The following is a 16,072-nucleotide window of genomic DNA, read 5'->3' as shown; positions in this document are numbered from 1 at the left end:
CCTTTTGAATATTGCCCTATTTATGCCCCCTTCCCACAGCTGGGCTTCATGCTTTCTCCAGGGATCCACCCTTGGAACTTTGTTACAATTAGAATTGTTAGCTTTAAACGACAAACGGTGGTGACTGGGACTGAGGACTTCCACAGAGATTTCAGCTCCCATAATCCCAGGTCACTACATAGAAAGCCCTTTCCAGAGGAACTGCTTCTCTTCCCTGGGCAGTTTGGAAGACACATGCTTGGTCTCTGGGGGCAGTCTAGGAGAGCAGAAAGGCACAGAGAAGGGATACTATGGCTTGCCTAAGGTCATAACTAGTCAGTGGCAGAATTGGAATTAGGGGTCAGTCCTCCTGGTCCTGTTTCCCCAATGAGAGGAGGGTTGAACCAGCCTAGTGCTGTGGAAGAGTGATTGGATGGATTTGCAATCAGAGGACCTGAATTTGAAACCCGACTCTCCTAGCTTTGGACAAGTCAGTGACCACCCCAGCTTCACATTCCTGTAAAAGTGAAGGTGCTTGTTTAGACTCCTAAGCAAGTGAGTGTTCTTGGTCCACACTGAGGAGGGAAATATGCATTTATTAAGCCTCTATTATGTCTAAGTAGCTACATGGCTCAGTGGGTAGAACCCTGAGCCTGGAGTCAGGAACACCTGGGTTAAAATCAGATCTCAAACTCTTACTAGCTGTGTGACCCTGGGCAAGTCGCTTAACCCCTGCTTGCCTCAATCTGCTGGAGAAGGAAATGGCAAACCACTGCAGTATTTTTGCCAAGAAATTCTGCATGGGCAGTACGGGAACAGTCTACGAAGTCATGGAAAAGTCGCACGCGACTATCTGAATATGCCAAGCATTCTGACAAGGTTCTATTTTTATTGTCATCATCCCCACTCTATTTGACAGAACAGCGTTTCAAGTGCGTCACACAGCTAGTAAGGGTCTGAGTCTGGATTTGAACTGAAACCTTCATGACTCCGGGCCCAGCGCCCACCACTACCACCCAGCTGCTTGAGGCAGAATCCGAGCTCTTTCTTCGCTTAATGCACTTTATTTAGCACGCAGCTCAGCGGTCCACAACAGGGTGGTGTGTGTACACGCACAACAGCAAACCGCTACCGAGGACCCAGGAGCAGCTCGAGCCTAAACCCCAGCGAAAGCTGCACGAGCAGGAGCCGCTGCCTACTCGAGGCTGCGCACCTCCCCCTTGACAGCGCGAGCCCCTCCCCTCGCCTGTAATCCGGGGCTCAGGCTCAGGAGGGGGAGGAAAAAGAGCCGGGATAGGCTAGCCCAGATCACGTGGCCGAGGAAAGAGGAAGCCCCGCCTTTCGAGGAGGCCTCATTCCGGAAGCGCCGCTGTTACTACCGGTTGTAATTGTCTCAGGCGCGATGGCTTCAAGGTTACTGCGGGGCGCCGGGGCACTGGCCGTTCAGGCCTTGAGGGCCTGTGGCCCTGCTCGGGTGGCCGCTCGGTCTATGGCGACCGGAGGAGGTAAGTGAGGCATTGGGCCCCAGGTGACCGTCTCGGCGGCGACCCCTGCGGGGAGGCCCACGGGCTTTGGAAGGGACTGAAGGGAGGCTGTGGAGGGGCTTCATCGGGCCACAGTAGAGGGGCTTTCTCGGCCCGCGGTGGAGCCTCCCTGCAGGTCCTCAGAGCGAACGGGGCCCGATAGAGAGCGTCGTCCACCGGTGCGGAGCGTAATCTCTCTGGGCGCAGGGACGGTTTGTTTGTCCTTTTGTCCCTGGCGCCTAATACAGCTCCTGGCACAGGGTAGGTGTCTGATAAATGCTTATTGGGTAGGACTTTTATCCCGATGCATGAAAGTGGGGACACCGGGTGACCTTGCGGAGGGCCGGGACACCCAGGGACCTCTGCCTTCCCTACTCCTCTTGCCCTCTTGATTGCTACCAGTAGCAGTTACTTGGAGAACCTGGAGAAAGGGCCCAGGGCCGAGCCTCCGGGCTGCCTCGAGGACGTGTCTTTGAATGTGTGCCTCAGGTTTAAGGAGGTCTTCGTTACAGCTTGGTCGGTGTGTCGGTGACCTAAGGAATATTGCACAGTTACCGTCACCAGTAGTCTGAGCTGTTCAGTCTCGAAGGAGCGCATCTGTGTAGACTGTCGCCCTCATTCATTGAATCATCCTGTAGGTATCCCTTCTGATGAGGAGCAGGCTACTGGCTTGGAGAGAGAGATTATGATTGCCGCAAGGAATAATTTGGTGAGTTTTAAATCACACCCGAATCTCTCCTTCCCCACAGTTGGGTGCGTTTGAGTTGGTTTCACAGCAGATTCTCACCCCCTTACCTCCCACTCCAACTTCTTCTGTGAAATCATCTTGGTAAAGAGATAGCTTATCTGACCACTTTCAAGATCATATATTTGGAAGTGGAAGGGACCTTAGATGCTAGCTAGTCGAATCCCATTTTGCAGGTAAGAGTTGAAATGATGATAAAGTGTCTTGCTCAAGGTCACAAGGGTAGTGACAGGCAGAATTTGGACACAGCTGATCTTCAGATCTAGCATTTTTCTCCACTGCATGAAGTGGTCAGTCAGCTCAACTATTGAATATTATTGTTTCTTCAGGATCCATACAATATGCTAGCCCCAAAGGCAGCTCCAGGGACTAAGGAGGAGCCCAACCTGGTCCCTTCCATCACTGACAAGCGAATAGTGGGCTGTATCTGTGAGTATTCTTAAAAACTAGATATTATCATAAAGTACAAATACTCTTGAAAAGAGATTGTCTTTCCTGTTAGAGGATGTGTCATTCAAATAGAGTTGAAGTCATCCTAATACTGCTTTATCTTAAGGCCATGGGGAAAGATTTCTAAAGTAGAGCTTTGCTTTTAGTCTGCGGCTTGTAGGGCAAAAGTAAGAGGTTATGTATTACTGGGGGTGTTGAGAAGGCATTCACTTATTCCCTGCATCTTTGAACCCTTAGCAGTTTGGAATTTTGAGGTGGTCTTGACCTTAGGGGACATATGAGACATACCCACTTGCCCCAAGATGAGATGCTGCAGGGGGAAAAGAAGAGATTCTAAAATGGTACTGGCAGTTTTTCAGATACAGGATTTCCCCTTCTAGTGGATTCATCTTTCTTTCCTGCAGGTGAAGAGGACAACAGTGCAGTCATCTGGTTTTGGCTTCACAAAGGCGAGACACAGCGTTGCCCTAACTGTGGAACCCATTACAAGCTGGTACCCCACCAGTTTAGCCACTGAGCCCCTGAACTGGTTTACTTGAAATGTGTTATGTTTTCTTCCCTCCAATAAAAGACTAGCCATTTCCCTGGCACTCCCATAATATAAATGACTGGTTTCATATTTATCAGGAAAATGCTTCCATTTCCCTAGGGTGAGGTTTCATGTATATAACCCCATAAATTTTACTGCCCTTTGATATAATCTTGTTAGCATGTGAGAACTAGAAGAGATATTCTAGCCACCTTATTTAAAAAAGAACACCATTTCTTGCCACTTTCTATACTTAGCAATATTTTATCCTCTTATAAGCTACCCATTTTGTAGTTGGAAAAACAAACTATTTTGTTTGGCCTAACGTTAAAATTAAGTAATTATTTTTAAAAACTCATTAACAACTAGCAAAGCCATAATAAAAAGCTCAATGATCTTAACTTTTTTTGCCTGCTGTCTAAGGTAGGCACACAGTAAATTCTGACAGCAAGTAGAAGGAAAACACAGCTGATGGTAAAGGTCCTGAACAGTCTCTATGAGACTTAAAACTAGAAGTGATAAAGATAATTTAGTCTGCTTCCCTTATCCCTTATCCTTTAGAGATAAAGAAATGGTTATAGAGTGGAATTGATTTGGCAAAGATCACACAAGTAGTGACACCTGAAATCCCATATCTGACTTCAAACAAGTGTTCCTTCCAGCATACTGCACTCATTCTCTCCCAGACACTTGATTTTTCGCTGTACTGGACATGTTTAGCCTCATCAGCTTAGGAGGAATAGACTGTACATAGCTCATCTCAGCCCCTGGTCCTTCCCTTCCTCCCTGCAATTTGAGTCACTGCTCTAGATCTGAGCTTTCTGTCGTCATGAACAGCTCATCAGTATGTCACAAACAATTGAGCTTTCTTATTTGGATTGTCACCACTAGTTTGTATTCTCTAGAAGGGGTTTTTAACCTGGGGTCTGCTAACTTTAAAAAAAAAGTATTTCAACAATTGTCTTTTAATACAATTGTTTTATTTTGTAGTCTTAAGTACTTTTATTTATTTCAAAATACTCTGAGAAGTGGTCCATAAGTTTCACTAGACTGTCAAAGAGGTCTCACAATAAGGTAAAAAATTGCTGTTCTAGAAATCACTTTTAAGTCAACTATTAGCAATTTACTTTAGTCCCACAGATCTTTTAGTTCTAGCCAGTCATTGCTTCTCTTCCTTCATTTCTTGGATATTATGGTTTCTAAATGAATTATTTCGAAAGGCCTGCTGATCTAAATCCTTATTAACCAGTTCCCTTCAACGTGGACACTACAAATTAGAACTTCAAATGAATTATCATGAGAAAGGCTCCAAAGCACTCTTCTGAGCCAGTGAGCTCCCCTTATTCCTGCAGCTTCTTGTTCTACCTCTAATCTCAACCATATTAATGAAATCATTCTTTGTCTCAGACCCTAGGAATAGTGAGAAACAATACCTATTTTTAAGAAAAAGGGAAATGGGGTGGCTAGGTGGAGCAATGAATAGATCACCAGCCCTGGAGTCAGGAGGATCTGAGTTCAAATTTGGCCTCAGATACTTAACACTTACTAGCTGTGTGACCTTGGGCAAGTCACTTAACCCCAACTGCCCTGCCTTCCCCTCTCTAAAAAAAGCAAAAACAAAAAAAAAAGGAAATGAGTTAATTCCCAGCCCCCTTTAGGCCTTGAACCATGTCAACTGTTAAAAGTTAAGCCCCCATTTTAAGCACTTTGTTTCTTTGTCAGCTGGAGTAATATTCCATCTTTACTGAAGAACGTGGGCTTGAGTCTCAGCTCTTAGGTTATCTGTTAAAAAAATCTGAATGCCTACTTGCATGTGCTAGGCTCTATAGGATATAAAGATGAATAAAATGGCTTTGACCATCGAGAAGCTTAAAATTTACTGGGGAAAATAAATTTACAGATAACTAGTAAGATATGTGATAAGAGTCACAAAAATAGAAAGGGCTGTAGGACTTCATGAAGGTGGGATCACTGCTAGCTGGGGTGTTCCTGGTAGGTTTCATAGGCTAGTAGTTCTGCAGGGCTTTTGAGGACAGTTAAGGTTGGGGGGGATAGAAATTTTAGACAGAAAGAACATGAGCAAAATGTAAAATAGTCAGTAGTCTCCAGTTTGATCAGAGTAGAATACACATAAGGGAAGAAAGTAGAGATAGAGCCAGAAAGGTAGTTTGGGTCCTAATTATAGAGGATCTTTAAAAATATGTGAAAATAACATACAAAGGTAATGCATCAAGCTGTTTGACCTGTATTGAGTAGGCAAAGAGGATCAACTCAGTTTCTAAGCAGGAGAATGATTTATTGTGCTTGAGAAAGAATAATCGGGCAGTGTGGATTGGAAGGAAAGAAAACAAGACTACTGCAAATAATCTAGGACCTCAGGGCAGTGAGTGGGAATGGAAATAGGATGGAATTTAAAAGAAAAATCGACAGAACTGTCTCCAGCCTACTTTTCCTGACTTAGGCATTACTCCCCCTTAAAACACTCTGGTCCAGCCAAACTAGTTCTGCTGTTCATCATATAAGAACTATCATCAGGGTGTCTGGGTGGCACAGTGAATAGAGTACTGGTCCTGGAGTCAGGAGGACCTGAGTTCAAATGCAGCCTCAGACACTTAACGTTTACTAGCCATGTGACCTTGGGCAAGTCACTTAACCCCAATTGCCCTGCCTTCCCCCCTCCAAAAAGCAAAAAAAAAAAAATTATCTCCCATATCCGATGCATCTGCACTGGCTGTCCAGGATTCATGGAGCACAGTCCCTTCTTACCTCCATCCCTTAGAGCCCCTAGTTTTCTTCAAAGCTTAGCTCAGGTGCCTACATGAGGCCTTTCCTAGTTCCCTCTAGTTGCTAATGTCTCTTCACCCTTCAAATACCTTGTATTTATTTTGAATTTTTGCATGTAAATATATGTGTATATATAATCCCCTATATAATCTCTGAGGGCAGTAGCTGTTTATTTTTTGTTATGAATTCCTGACACTGTCTAGAACATAGGCATTTAATGCTTGTTGACTGGGCAACAGGAAGAAGGTAAAATGACAGATTTTAACTGTAGGTGAAAGGGAGCATGGTAATGTCATTAAGAGAAATTAAGTCAGAGGATCTAGCTTTCAAACTTCCAGATGATGTCTCTTGGACTACACTGTTAGCTTCTCAAAGGCAGATCCTGCCTGTCTTTGTATAAATGCCTTACACATAAAAGATGCCCAGCAATTAGAAGTCATGGTAGATCATTCTAAGAGTCACAGCACAACTCAAGGTTACTTCCAGGAATAAATCCTGTTAAGTGCTGATAAGGCTAGTGAATTCCCTGTATTCCCCTAAGGATTTTTAACAAGAGAATAATGAAGCTGGGAAATTCTGCCACAGTAGAGGGGCCTAATCTCTTGGGGCTTCCATGTTGCCCTGACAACCCTAGATACTCTACGTGTTTTGGAGATAGCGTTCATGCCCCATTGCTCTACCTTAGAGGCCTATTTCTGAAAGACCCTGGAGACAGTTGAGGAAAAAATACAAATGGTATGCACTATCTGTTCAGCAACAGTTTGCAGAAAAGGTCTACCCCCAGGAAGGAGGAAAGAAGGATAGGATGCTTTCTGCAAAAACCAACAAAAGAGAATTAGGATAAAGTAGAGTCACACACCACACCTTGTTCATAATTATTACTATAATGAATTTACAAAAAAAAATACAGGCAACTGTGTTAAATTATTGTACATGTCTTGGGGGCAGGGCTGGCTGTGGAGGATGGGGACCTGGCCATGGTTCCCTTGTTTAGGGGAATAAGGGAGAGGAAGGAAATGCCCTACCAACCAGGCACAGCCCTAGCTCCTCATTAAGTGGCTTTCATAGAGCAAATGAAAAGTATCAACCCTTTCCAATCCAGAATAAGCAGGGAAGTAGGAGGATGGGGGCAGCAGTTCATTTAAGTGCTTTGCAGAGGAGATAAAGGAGCCTCCACCATCCTAACCCTGTTAAACCCCTTGCTCTGAGACTAAAGGACTTAACCCTGGACCAAGGGTAGGCACCTTAGTACCAGGATGAAAGGCTTCCCTATTTACCCCTGCACTAGGGAATCCCAGCCCTAGGCAGAGAGAATGGTGAAGAAGGAGAGCCAGAAATGCCTTAGTCAAGACTCTCACTGCTGTTCGTTCAATGAAAAGATGGGTGAATGGCTTAAATCTGACCAAGCGAGATGTGAAGCAAAGATATGCTCACAGCCTTGGCCCCTTGTAACTTCCCTCCCTAGAAGTTAGTCATGCAGTCTCCCAGGTACCCTTGTTCTAAACTGGGCCCTGCAATGGGAAGGAAAATGAGGTTGGCGGGGTATATGGACTTCAAGGAAAAGCAGCTCCCACAACTGTCCACAAGTAGGTGACCACAGGCTACCTTGATCCTAGCTAAGGGTGGTAACCCAGAACAAACCAGATCCTTTCCCAATTCCTATGTTCCAACTCAAGAACCCCATCTACCCAGCTGAAAAGTGGAAACAGGTATGGGGGAGGAAGGGAATAGGGAATTAGCTACACCACCCACCTGGGGGGGTGCTGGGCATGCAGGGGGGCCCTAAACCTGGACCAGAAAGGGTTAAACACAACAGTCCCCCTTTCTTTTCCTTCCACCCCCTCCCATATACACCACCCACTCGGCACTAGAAGGTTTTTCGATGGATTGCACGGGCTCCATCTTCCTCGTACTCCTTTTTGGATACCCACATCTTCTTAAAGGTGTCCAGTGAAGCCAATATAGAGCCACTGTGGAGGAGAGAAGGCTGTCACTAGGGATTTAGAATAGTATGATTACCATTCTTTCAGAAGGACTCAGTTCCCTCCCCCTCATCCTATGAGGCAGAGATCCCTTTTTCCATCTCTATCTGATGATGGCTTGGTTAATTATCTACCCCAATTGTTAGCTCTGAACCCCAAGCTCCTTCACTCAGCCCACGAACCTTACCCTATCCATGTGGAGTACAGCCGTTCCTGAGGTGCTGAAATCTAAGAAGGAACAAAAATTGTCAAGACAACAATCACCATCCCAATCTGTCCATCCCCTCCTACTACAGCAGTATTTCCCAGATGCAAAAACTCACTCATTTTATTAATGGAGAGAGTGTGTGTAGCTATAGTTAGAATATATGGATGTTACTGGAGAGAGAATGGCTTCAGAAGCCACTGCCCTCATTTTCTTTCCCAAAACAGATAACAAATGATAACAAAAGAGATAACAAAATACCCACAACATTACCTTAATTTTTACATCTTTTGGGGCAAGTTTCTTCACTTCACTCAGTAACCGGTCACCAAAGCCTGAAAACATCAAAAAATGCCTTTTACTAGGAACCAAGCTCTCCCCTCATCCACCCTATCATGACCCTGCTGGTTCTGTTCCTTCTTCACTGTGTACTGAGGTGCAGGGGTTAGATATTCTAGCAGGAAGGCAAAGGTCAGTTGATACCTAGCCTGATGAGAAACAGAAAAAAGCTCAATTCTAAGAGATGTTCTGCATCAATTCCTGGCCCAAGTTGATTTATCACAGTTATACAGAGAGTCTGAAGGCACCTTGAGGAAATGGGACTAAGCTGCAGCTCCAATAACCAGAGCAGCACAGAAGCTAGGTGTTCCAGCTACCAATGTGCTCTTAGAGGCTGATCCTCTAACCTACATAGAGTACCTTTGAAGAGTGTTGAACCTCCTGAGAGAACAATGTTGGCAAAAAGTGTTCGACGAAGGTCCATGTCTGACTTGTGGATGGCGAAGGCCAGTACCTCGTGGAGACCTTCACTCTCATCCCCCACCAGATCGGGTTGGAACAGCAGCTCAGGGGCCCGGAACCGTGCTGGCCCAACCTTCATGACAGGTAAATGAGGTAGGTAGGAGGACCCTCAACCTTGAGGTAGGAAGGACCCCAAAAGATCCCTCAGCTTTTCCCCTGTGTCTCAGGGTGCCATAGCCCTCCTTAAGGCCCCAACCAATGCCTTTCCTGACCCCAGAGACACTTGCTTCCCCAATCCCACCTTTAAAATTTGTCACTTACATCAAGGGTGCTACCATCAGGCAAGGTGTACTGCACTTTCTCTGTTTCCAGAGCCTCATCCTTTTGTGGGTTGATAGACAAGTAGCAGGCTCTCTGTGGATAAGCATGGACACAGAGGTCTCAGGCAGGACGCTATAAAGACATCACTGACCAGTTCCTCTTTCCCATTCTCAGCCCCTTATAGTCGCAAGGGAACCCTCCCTTGGGGTGTCTAGGTGGCACAGTGAACAGAGCACCGGCCCTGAAGTCAGGAGGACCTGAGTTCAAATTTGGCCTCAGACACTTAACACAATACTTATTAGTTGTGTGACCTTGGGCAAGTCACTTAACCCCAACTGTCCTCCAAAAAAAGCAAAAAAAAAATCAAGGGAACCTCCCCCCCACCAAACCCTTCTGTCCCCTCACTCCTTATTTCTGCTACATGGACCATTACCACTCTGTTACCTCTTTTATAGTTCGAACAACTTCAAACTCAGCTGAGGTATGAAAGTCAGCTCCTTCCTTTCTCAGAAGCAGTCGCAGGTAACGGGAGACATCACGGCCAGCAATGTCCACCCGCATGATGGAATGTGGCATGGCGAAGCCCTCATAGATAGGCACTGCATGTGTTACCCCATCCCCTGAATCCAAAACCACTCCAGTTGTTCTTCCTGTTGCATACCTGTAGCAGAAAACTTTCCACATGGTAATAGTGACACTAAACAATGACAAACATTTATATATAACTTCAAAGCTTGCAAAACACTTTATATATGTTATCTCACTTGATCCTTGCAACAATCCTGTAATACAGGTGCTGTTATAATTCTCATATTACAGATGAGGAAGCTGAGATAGGCAGAGGTTAAGTGACTTGGCTATGGTCACTCAGCTAATAAGTGTCTAAGGAAGGATTTATACTTGGGCCTTCTTGACTCTAAGTCCAGCACTCTATCAATTAAACCACCAGCTGCCTCTAGAAACCTAATAAATATTTGTTTAATTGACAATGCATATAACCTTGAAGGGGCATATAACCAACTTTTTCAAGTTATATTTTATTTTTTTAAAGTCTGAATTTAACACCAAAACAGAAAAAAAGGACATCTCCATATACAAAGTAAAATAGAAAAAAAAGATTTATGGATTTTTAGAAATATATGGGGGTAGCTAGGTGGCACAGTAAATAGAGCACCAGCCCTAGAGTCAGGAGGACCTGAGTTCAAATCTAACCTCAGACACTTTAATACAACACTTACTAATCGAGTGACTTTGGAAAAGTCACTTAACCCCAACTGCCCCTCCAAAAAAAAAATGATAAATTCAATGTTAGTAGCAAAGCTGTCCTGCTTGTCTATTTCCTTCAATTCTCTTCCATGCATTTAAAAAAATGCTTCAATGATCTTCTCTTACTTTACCATTAGCTCTCCTCTTCTACAAATCTCCCTCCCATTGAAAATAAGAAGCAAACCAAAAATAAAAGCTTTGTTACCAATAAGCAGAGAGAAGCCAAATAAATCCACTCACTGATAATGTCCAAAAATGCATGTCATTTTGTAACAAACTTATTTTTAAAGGAATAATTAAAATGTGGCTGGCTCTGGAGTAAAGTCCAATAATTGAATACCACACAATGAGTGGCCTCATAACACAGGGTCTTCTAGGCCTTTAAGTCTCAGGAAGATCAAAGAACTAAGCCTATATATTAGAATGCAGGAAGATATACTCACAAGCTGAGAACAGCCTGCATAGAAATGAACAAGGCTGGCACATTGAACGTCTCAAAGAACACTTCAGCTGCCTTCTCCCGGTTCTTACTTGGATTGAGTGGAGCCTCCGTTAGAAGAACAGGGTGCTAGAAGCAATGCAAAATTAAAGGCTCATTCACAAGACACCAAACTACCCAGTGTATTACCATCTTACAATGCCATGCACCACCCCAGCCTCCCCCCAAACTCACTGAATAGCTGCAGCCTGGTCTGCCCCCTTGCCAATGTTATGATCCAGTAATGTCGGTAGTTAACACTTCCAAAGACACCCTGCTCTGCATTTCTACATGCCTGACTTAGAAAATGTTGGTCTGTATCTAGTTGAGAAGGGGGAAAGATGACAACAAGTCTCATCAAAGCAACTGGGAGAAGTTGGGGGAAAAAAACTTAGCTAAAGAATGAACTAGGAGAGGAGGGGATATAGCATACTGAAGGACAGTGTTAACACACCTCCTCAGAGAAGGTCTGTAGCTGGTCCTTGGAGTAGACATACTGCCAGATTCGTTCCATATCATTCCAGTCCTTTACCACACCATGTTCCATAGGGTAGCGTATGGCCAGCAATCCCCTGTGCTCCTAAGGAAGAAATGCACTATACAGAACCAAGACCCATGAGAACAAAACTTGAATGGTCTTCCCAGAAATACAAGGCTTCTTTCTTTCCCCCTAAACTGTACCCTGTCTCTCAGTAAAATCATCATCAAGCTATGGCTTATTTAATGTCTCAATGCACTCAGGCCCAGCACAATGCTTTTCATATATTAAGTACTTAATAAATAATATATTTGCTGAATGGAGGAAAGAAATATCAGATAGAGAATGGAATGGCTGAGTGACATGTAAAGTAATTTCTAAAAGACAAAAATCTATATTCTCCAGGATGGCCTCCATCACCCTTATTTTTCGGGTAGGGAATAAGAATGGAAGGGTATGCTACACAATGAGTGAAGTGATGAAGCAAGGAAAAGAATTCTGGAACCCAGAGCTCTACCCATAAAATAATGGTCAATGTCTGGATACAGTCTAGTGCACTGAACTACCAACCACTGCTATTTAGATGTGATGACCCCAAACCACAGAAATGACAGGGTCAAAGGATTTTACCTCTGCTTTGGGACCAATGAAGAGATCCCCTTCCAGGGCCCCAGCCATCACACGTATATGCTTTGGACGCCCAACACTGTAAGGACAAACGTGTTAGGACATGGGAGTTGGAAGGTGGAAGGGAAGGGTACAAAGCTTTGACAAGGCAGGGAAATCAAAACCCAGCACTAAAGTTCTAGAGCAAGGGTCAGAAATGCCTTTGGCAGTCTGGTAAAACCTACAGACCCCTTAGAATAGTTTATTGCCTACATTTATAATTTGAGAAAATGCTAAATTTTACTTAAAGGTTAGTGAAAATAAACATGTAATTTTTTTACTCATCCAAATTTACTCCCCTGAAATTTATTCATAGACTCCTTGGAGGTCCTTGGGCCTCCAATTAAGAAACTCTAGTCTAGATAATGACAATCCCACATGGGGAAGATGGTGTAAAGCAGAGGTTAGAACACTGCTCTATAAGAGTTCAGGTCTATAATGGAAAGTTTGGAAGTTCAAGGAAAGATAAGACCAATCGAAATTAATTTCAGATCCTTTCTGTACTCTCTTTCCTATCTTTCCCCAAAAGTCAGAGACACTCAGTGCACAGGAATCCCAGCCCTTCAATGCCAGCCTGGGCCCTGGCAGCAAGTCAGCCTTCTGCAGGCACAATGACTCAGCCCATGCAGCATGTATTGGAGGCTATAAACTAAGGGGGTATAGAGTGCCAGGAAGTAGAATCTAAAAATTACAGGACATGCTCATCTCATGAACCCTTTCCTCATGCAGCTGTCTTTGTTACATCCCACTGCCACACCCAGGAATAAGAACTTAAGATCTGACATATTAACACCCTGAAAAAAGATCCAGGTTCTCCCTACATCAGCACCAGCCAGGGTTCAAAAAGAAGGGCTGAAAATACATTAGATACTATATTGGTCTTAAAACAGAAACTAGGCCCAAACCCTGTTGCTGATTCTCATAGAAACAAGTTACCTTACCACCCTAGAGCCCCTGTGAAAGAGCAACTGCACAAACATGCAAGAAAACAGCAAACAAAAGAAAGTGAAGAATGGTTTGGGGGACATGTTGAGTGACACTTACTAGTTTGGAAAACAGTATTTAGGAATCTGGTCTCCAGCAAAGCCAGCCTTGATCGCTCCAGAACCCTGCAAAAAAAACAATGCTCAGCTCCAGACAATCACAGCACCCTAAAATATAAGCGGGATTTAAACACAGAAGTCTAGCTAAAAAACCAGGAAGAGCAGAATAAAAAAGAGGCTTCTGGCCCATAAAAACCAAACTCTTAACCCTGTTCCAGGAACAAGTAACCTACAGAACAAACTCTCTCTCTGTCCCCCTCCTCCAAACAGGAACAAGAAACACTCATGCAATCACAGATCCAGAGTTGCACTCTAATCCCCCCCCCCCATTTTGCTGATAAAGAAACCAAGGCCTAAGGAGGTGAAGTGATTTGTCCAAAGTCACAGAGTTGGTATTCGAGATGGGATTTTTTGAACCCTTGACTCCAGAACCAGTGCTTCTCCCAAGAGATCATATTTCCCCCAAGGGATCACAGGTGGGCAAGGACAACAGACAGGGTTTCCCCAGGACAGATGATTAGATAAGTTAGGAGAACAGGCATCATTCCTCAATTGACTTCCACCCAGGAGAACACAATGGAAAGTATAAAATAACACTTTGTTTTTTATCCAGACCTATTACTTCCCTGGCATGGGGAGCTGGTCCAGGTCAGGAAATGCTTTCTATCAATGCAGGGCACCTGCTTTTCAGACTCTTAATGTATTGCCTGGGGAGATGGAAGGTTAAAAGATTCAATCAATATGTCTGAGACGATCTTCCACATGGCACTGTCCCTCAGCTCATGACCATAAAGTACTTAGGTCTATAAATCAATCTCAATACAACCTCGTCAATACCATTAGGGGGTTGGTCTAAGATGCCTCCTGAATTCCCTTCCAATTCTAAATCTATGAAGCTGGGAGACAATAAGTCTTGTCTAGGTCAAAGCCCCAGCTTGGAAAACAGAACTTCTGAATCCATGTACTTGTGACCTAAAGAGTCATCTTCTACCAAGAAATGGCCTGGTCCTTCTTATCCTCTGCTCAAAGGCTTGCCAAGAGCAAGAACCATGATACCTAACTTCAAGTTTTTTCTAAGCAATGTCAATGGTGCCCCACGATAGCCCACATCCATCAAATCAATCACCAAGCATTTATTAAATGCCTACTATATGCCAGATACTGTGCTGGAGACATGAGTAAAGTGCTAGAAGAGCTAGGCTCAGGTCTTTACCTGACCCCAAAAGAAGTGTTCACTTGGGGAAACAGCTTTCAGATCAGAGGAGTGAGTCTCTACAAAGAATAGGCTAAATTCCTAATCAGAGTATGGAAATACCAGGAAAAAAAGGCAAAGAGTTCCATTGAACCACTGAGGACTGTCATGGTAGAATTAACATATCCAGTAATGGAATCCCAGATTTAAAGCTAGAAAAGCCCTTAGATGCCTTCAAGTCTAGCCCCATCCTTTTACAGATGTGGAAACTGAGGCCTATGGAGACTGAGTAACACACAGGTAGTATGTGGCAGAGGGGAATCAAAACTGAGTCCTCTGACTTCAAATCTAGCACTTTCTCTAAGCCACAGAGTTACCAGTTCTGTGGATGAATTTAATCTTGATTTTGTTTCAACGCATAGAGAGCCCCATTCTGAGCAGTTCAGCCACAGGGTTATCAGAGGACCCAAGTAAGCCAGGCCAAAATCTCTTCCTGCTGAAGCTTCAAATCAAGTCATACTCTAATTTGTTCAGGAGGCCTGGGATGGATGACCTTGAACATAGTTTAATGATTAATGCATCCATGGCTTTCTTACCCAGGGATACAAAGGCAGGAGGAAGGCTAGAGTTCTCCAAGGAGAGAGATTTGACCACTATGCTCATGGAGGGATAATTTGTATCTTCTCAAAGGGAGCACAACTATGACCCCCTGGCCTCCTGGCAGTTGGTTTGGCCTGCTTTTAGAAGTTATTTCAACCCTGTATCACCAGCATCTATAGACCAAGAATGAGTACATAGTACAGTAAGCAGTGGAGTTAAATCCACAAAGACCCCTTGACTGTCAGACATGTTGAACTATCAGTAAAACTGGATCATCTAGTCCAATTTCCTTACTTTCCAAAGGAGGACAGAGGCTGAAAGAGACGAAGTAGCTTGTCTGAAGTCACACAGGTGGCAAACTAGTTAGGATTCCAACCTCCCAGTCCTTTGGCTCTCTCTGCTGCCCTAAGAATTAAGCAGCCTGTGCTCTAAGATGGGACCAATGGATGATAGATCTAGAGCTGCGAAAGACCTTGTAAGTCATCTGATCCAACACCTTTCATTTTACTCATGAGGACACTGAAGCCTAGAGGAGAGGCAATGACTTGCCCAAGGTCACACAGTAAGGAGTTGTGCTGATTCAAACCCAAGACCTCAGAACCCAGAGCCGGTACTACTCTACCTGTTTTCCTAATTTTTAGCCAGGGGGATGATGTAATTTAGCCTCCTCTACTGCACTCCCCCTCCACATGCATGCAGTTGGGGGTGGAGGTGCATCCCACGGACGCAAACTGGCCGCTGCTCGAGGAGGGGGCAGGGAGACAGGATCCTGCCCAGAGCTGGGCAGAGTCCCTGGAGGAGAGGGGGCGGCCGGGGAGAATGCCGGCCATGGGATCTGCGCGTGCGCCCCGCCGGAGCTGTCACATTGCCCCGGCCAGGAGACCGGGGAGAGTGGGCTGGGGAGTGGACCGCACCGGGGCAGGGGGCGCAGCTGGGAGGGGCGGGGCGGGGCGCGCGCGGAGTCGGGACTCCCTCCCGAGCGCCAGCCCCGCCAGTGCGCCGACGGGTCCCGAGATCGGAACCCATCTGTGGGGGGGGGAGGCGCCCGCGCCCGCGCCGGCCCCCGCGGCGCCCGCCGCCCCCGCCCCCC

The 16,072-nt window shown here is 45.0% G+C and overlaps 3 protein-coding genes across 4 annotated transcripts in view; 1 reads left to right on the top strand and 2 right to left on the bottom strand.

Annotated features, from left to right (window-relative positions):
- Positions 1-16,072, bottom strand: part of PPIA (peptidylprolyl isomerase A) — a 194,292-nt gene that overhangs the window by 19,152 nt on the left and 159,068 nt on the right. The gene's annotated exons all lie outside the window — the stretch shown is intronic.
- On the top strand, positions 1,298-3,302 carry COX5B (cytochrome c oxidase subunit 5B). The gene is made up of 4 exons (XM_069071893.1): positions 1,298-1,484; positions 2,141-2,211; positions 2,577-2,676; positions 3,102-3,302. The coding sequence occupies exons 1-4, from the start codon at positions 1,382-1,384 to the stop codon at positions 3,212-3,214; spliced, it is 387 nt and encodes a 128-aa protein (XP_068927994.1). The 5' UTR covers positions 1,298-1,381; the 3' UTR covers positions 3,215-3,302.
- Positions 6,876-13,824, bottom strand: ACTR1B (actin related protein 1B). The gene is made up of 11 exons (XM_069071892.1): positions 13,806-13,824; positions 13,192-13,256; positions 12,112-12,187; positions 11,458-11,583; positions 10,969-11,093; positions 9,704-9,920; positions 9,260-9,352; positions 8,897-9,071; positions 8,471-8,532; positions 8,180-8,220; positions 6,876-7,980 (listed from the first exon to the last, which is right to left on the bottom strand). Exons 3-11 carry the CDS (start codon positions 12,157-12,159, stop codon positions 7,878-7,880), a joined length of 990 nt encoding a protein of 329 aa, XP_068927993.1. The 5' UTR covers positions 12,160-12,187; positions 13,192-13,256; positions 13,806-13,824; the 3' UTR covers positions 6,876-7,877.

This window comes from Petaurus breviceps, unplaced genomic scaffold (assembly GCF_028583685.1).
Source record: "Petaurus breviceps papuanus isolate PSGF00001 unplaced genomic scaffold, PetGlider_PUasm1.0 90845, whole genome shotgun sequence".
NCBI lineage: Eukaryota > Metazoa > Chordata > Mammalia > Diprotodontia > Petauridae > Petaurus > Petaurus breviceps.
The sequence above is the reverse complement of the archived record's forward strand: the minus strand, read 5'-3'. Positions and strand labels throughout refer to the sequence as shown.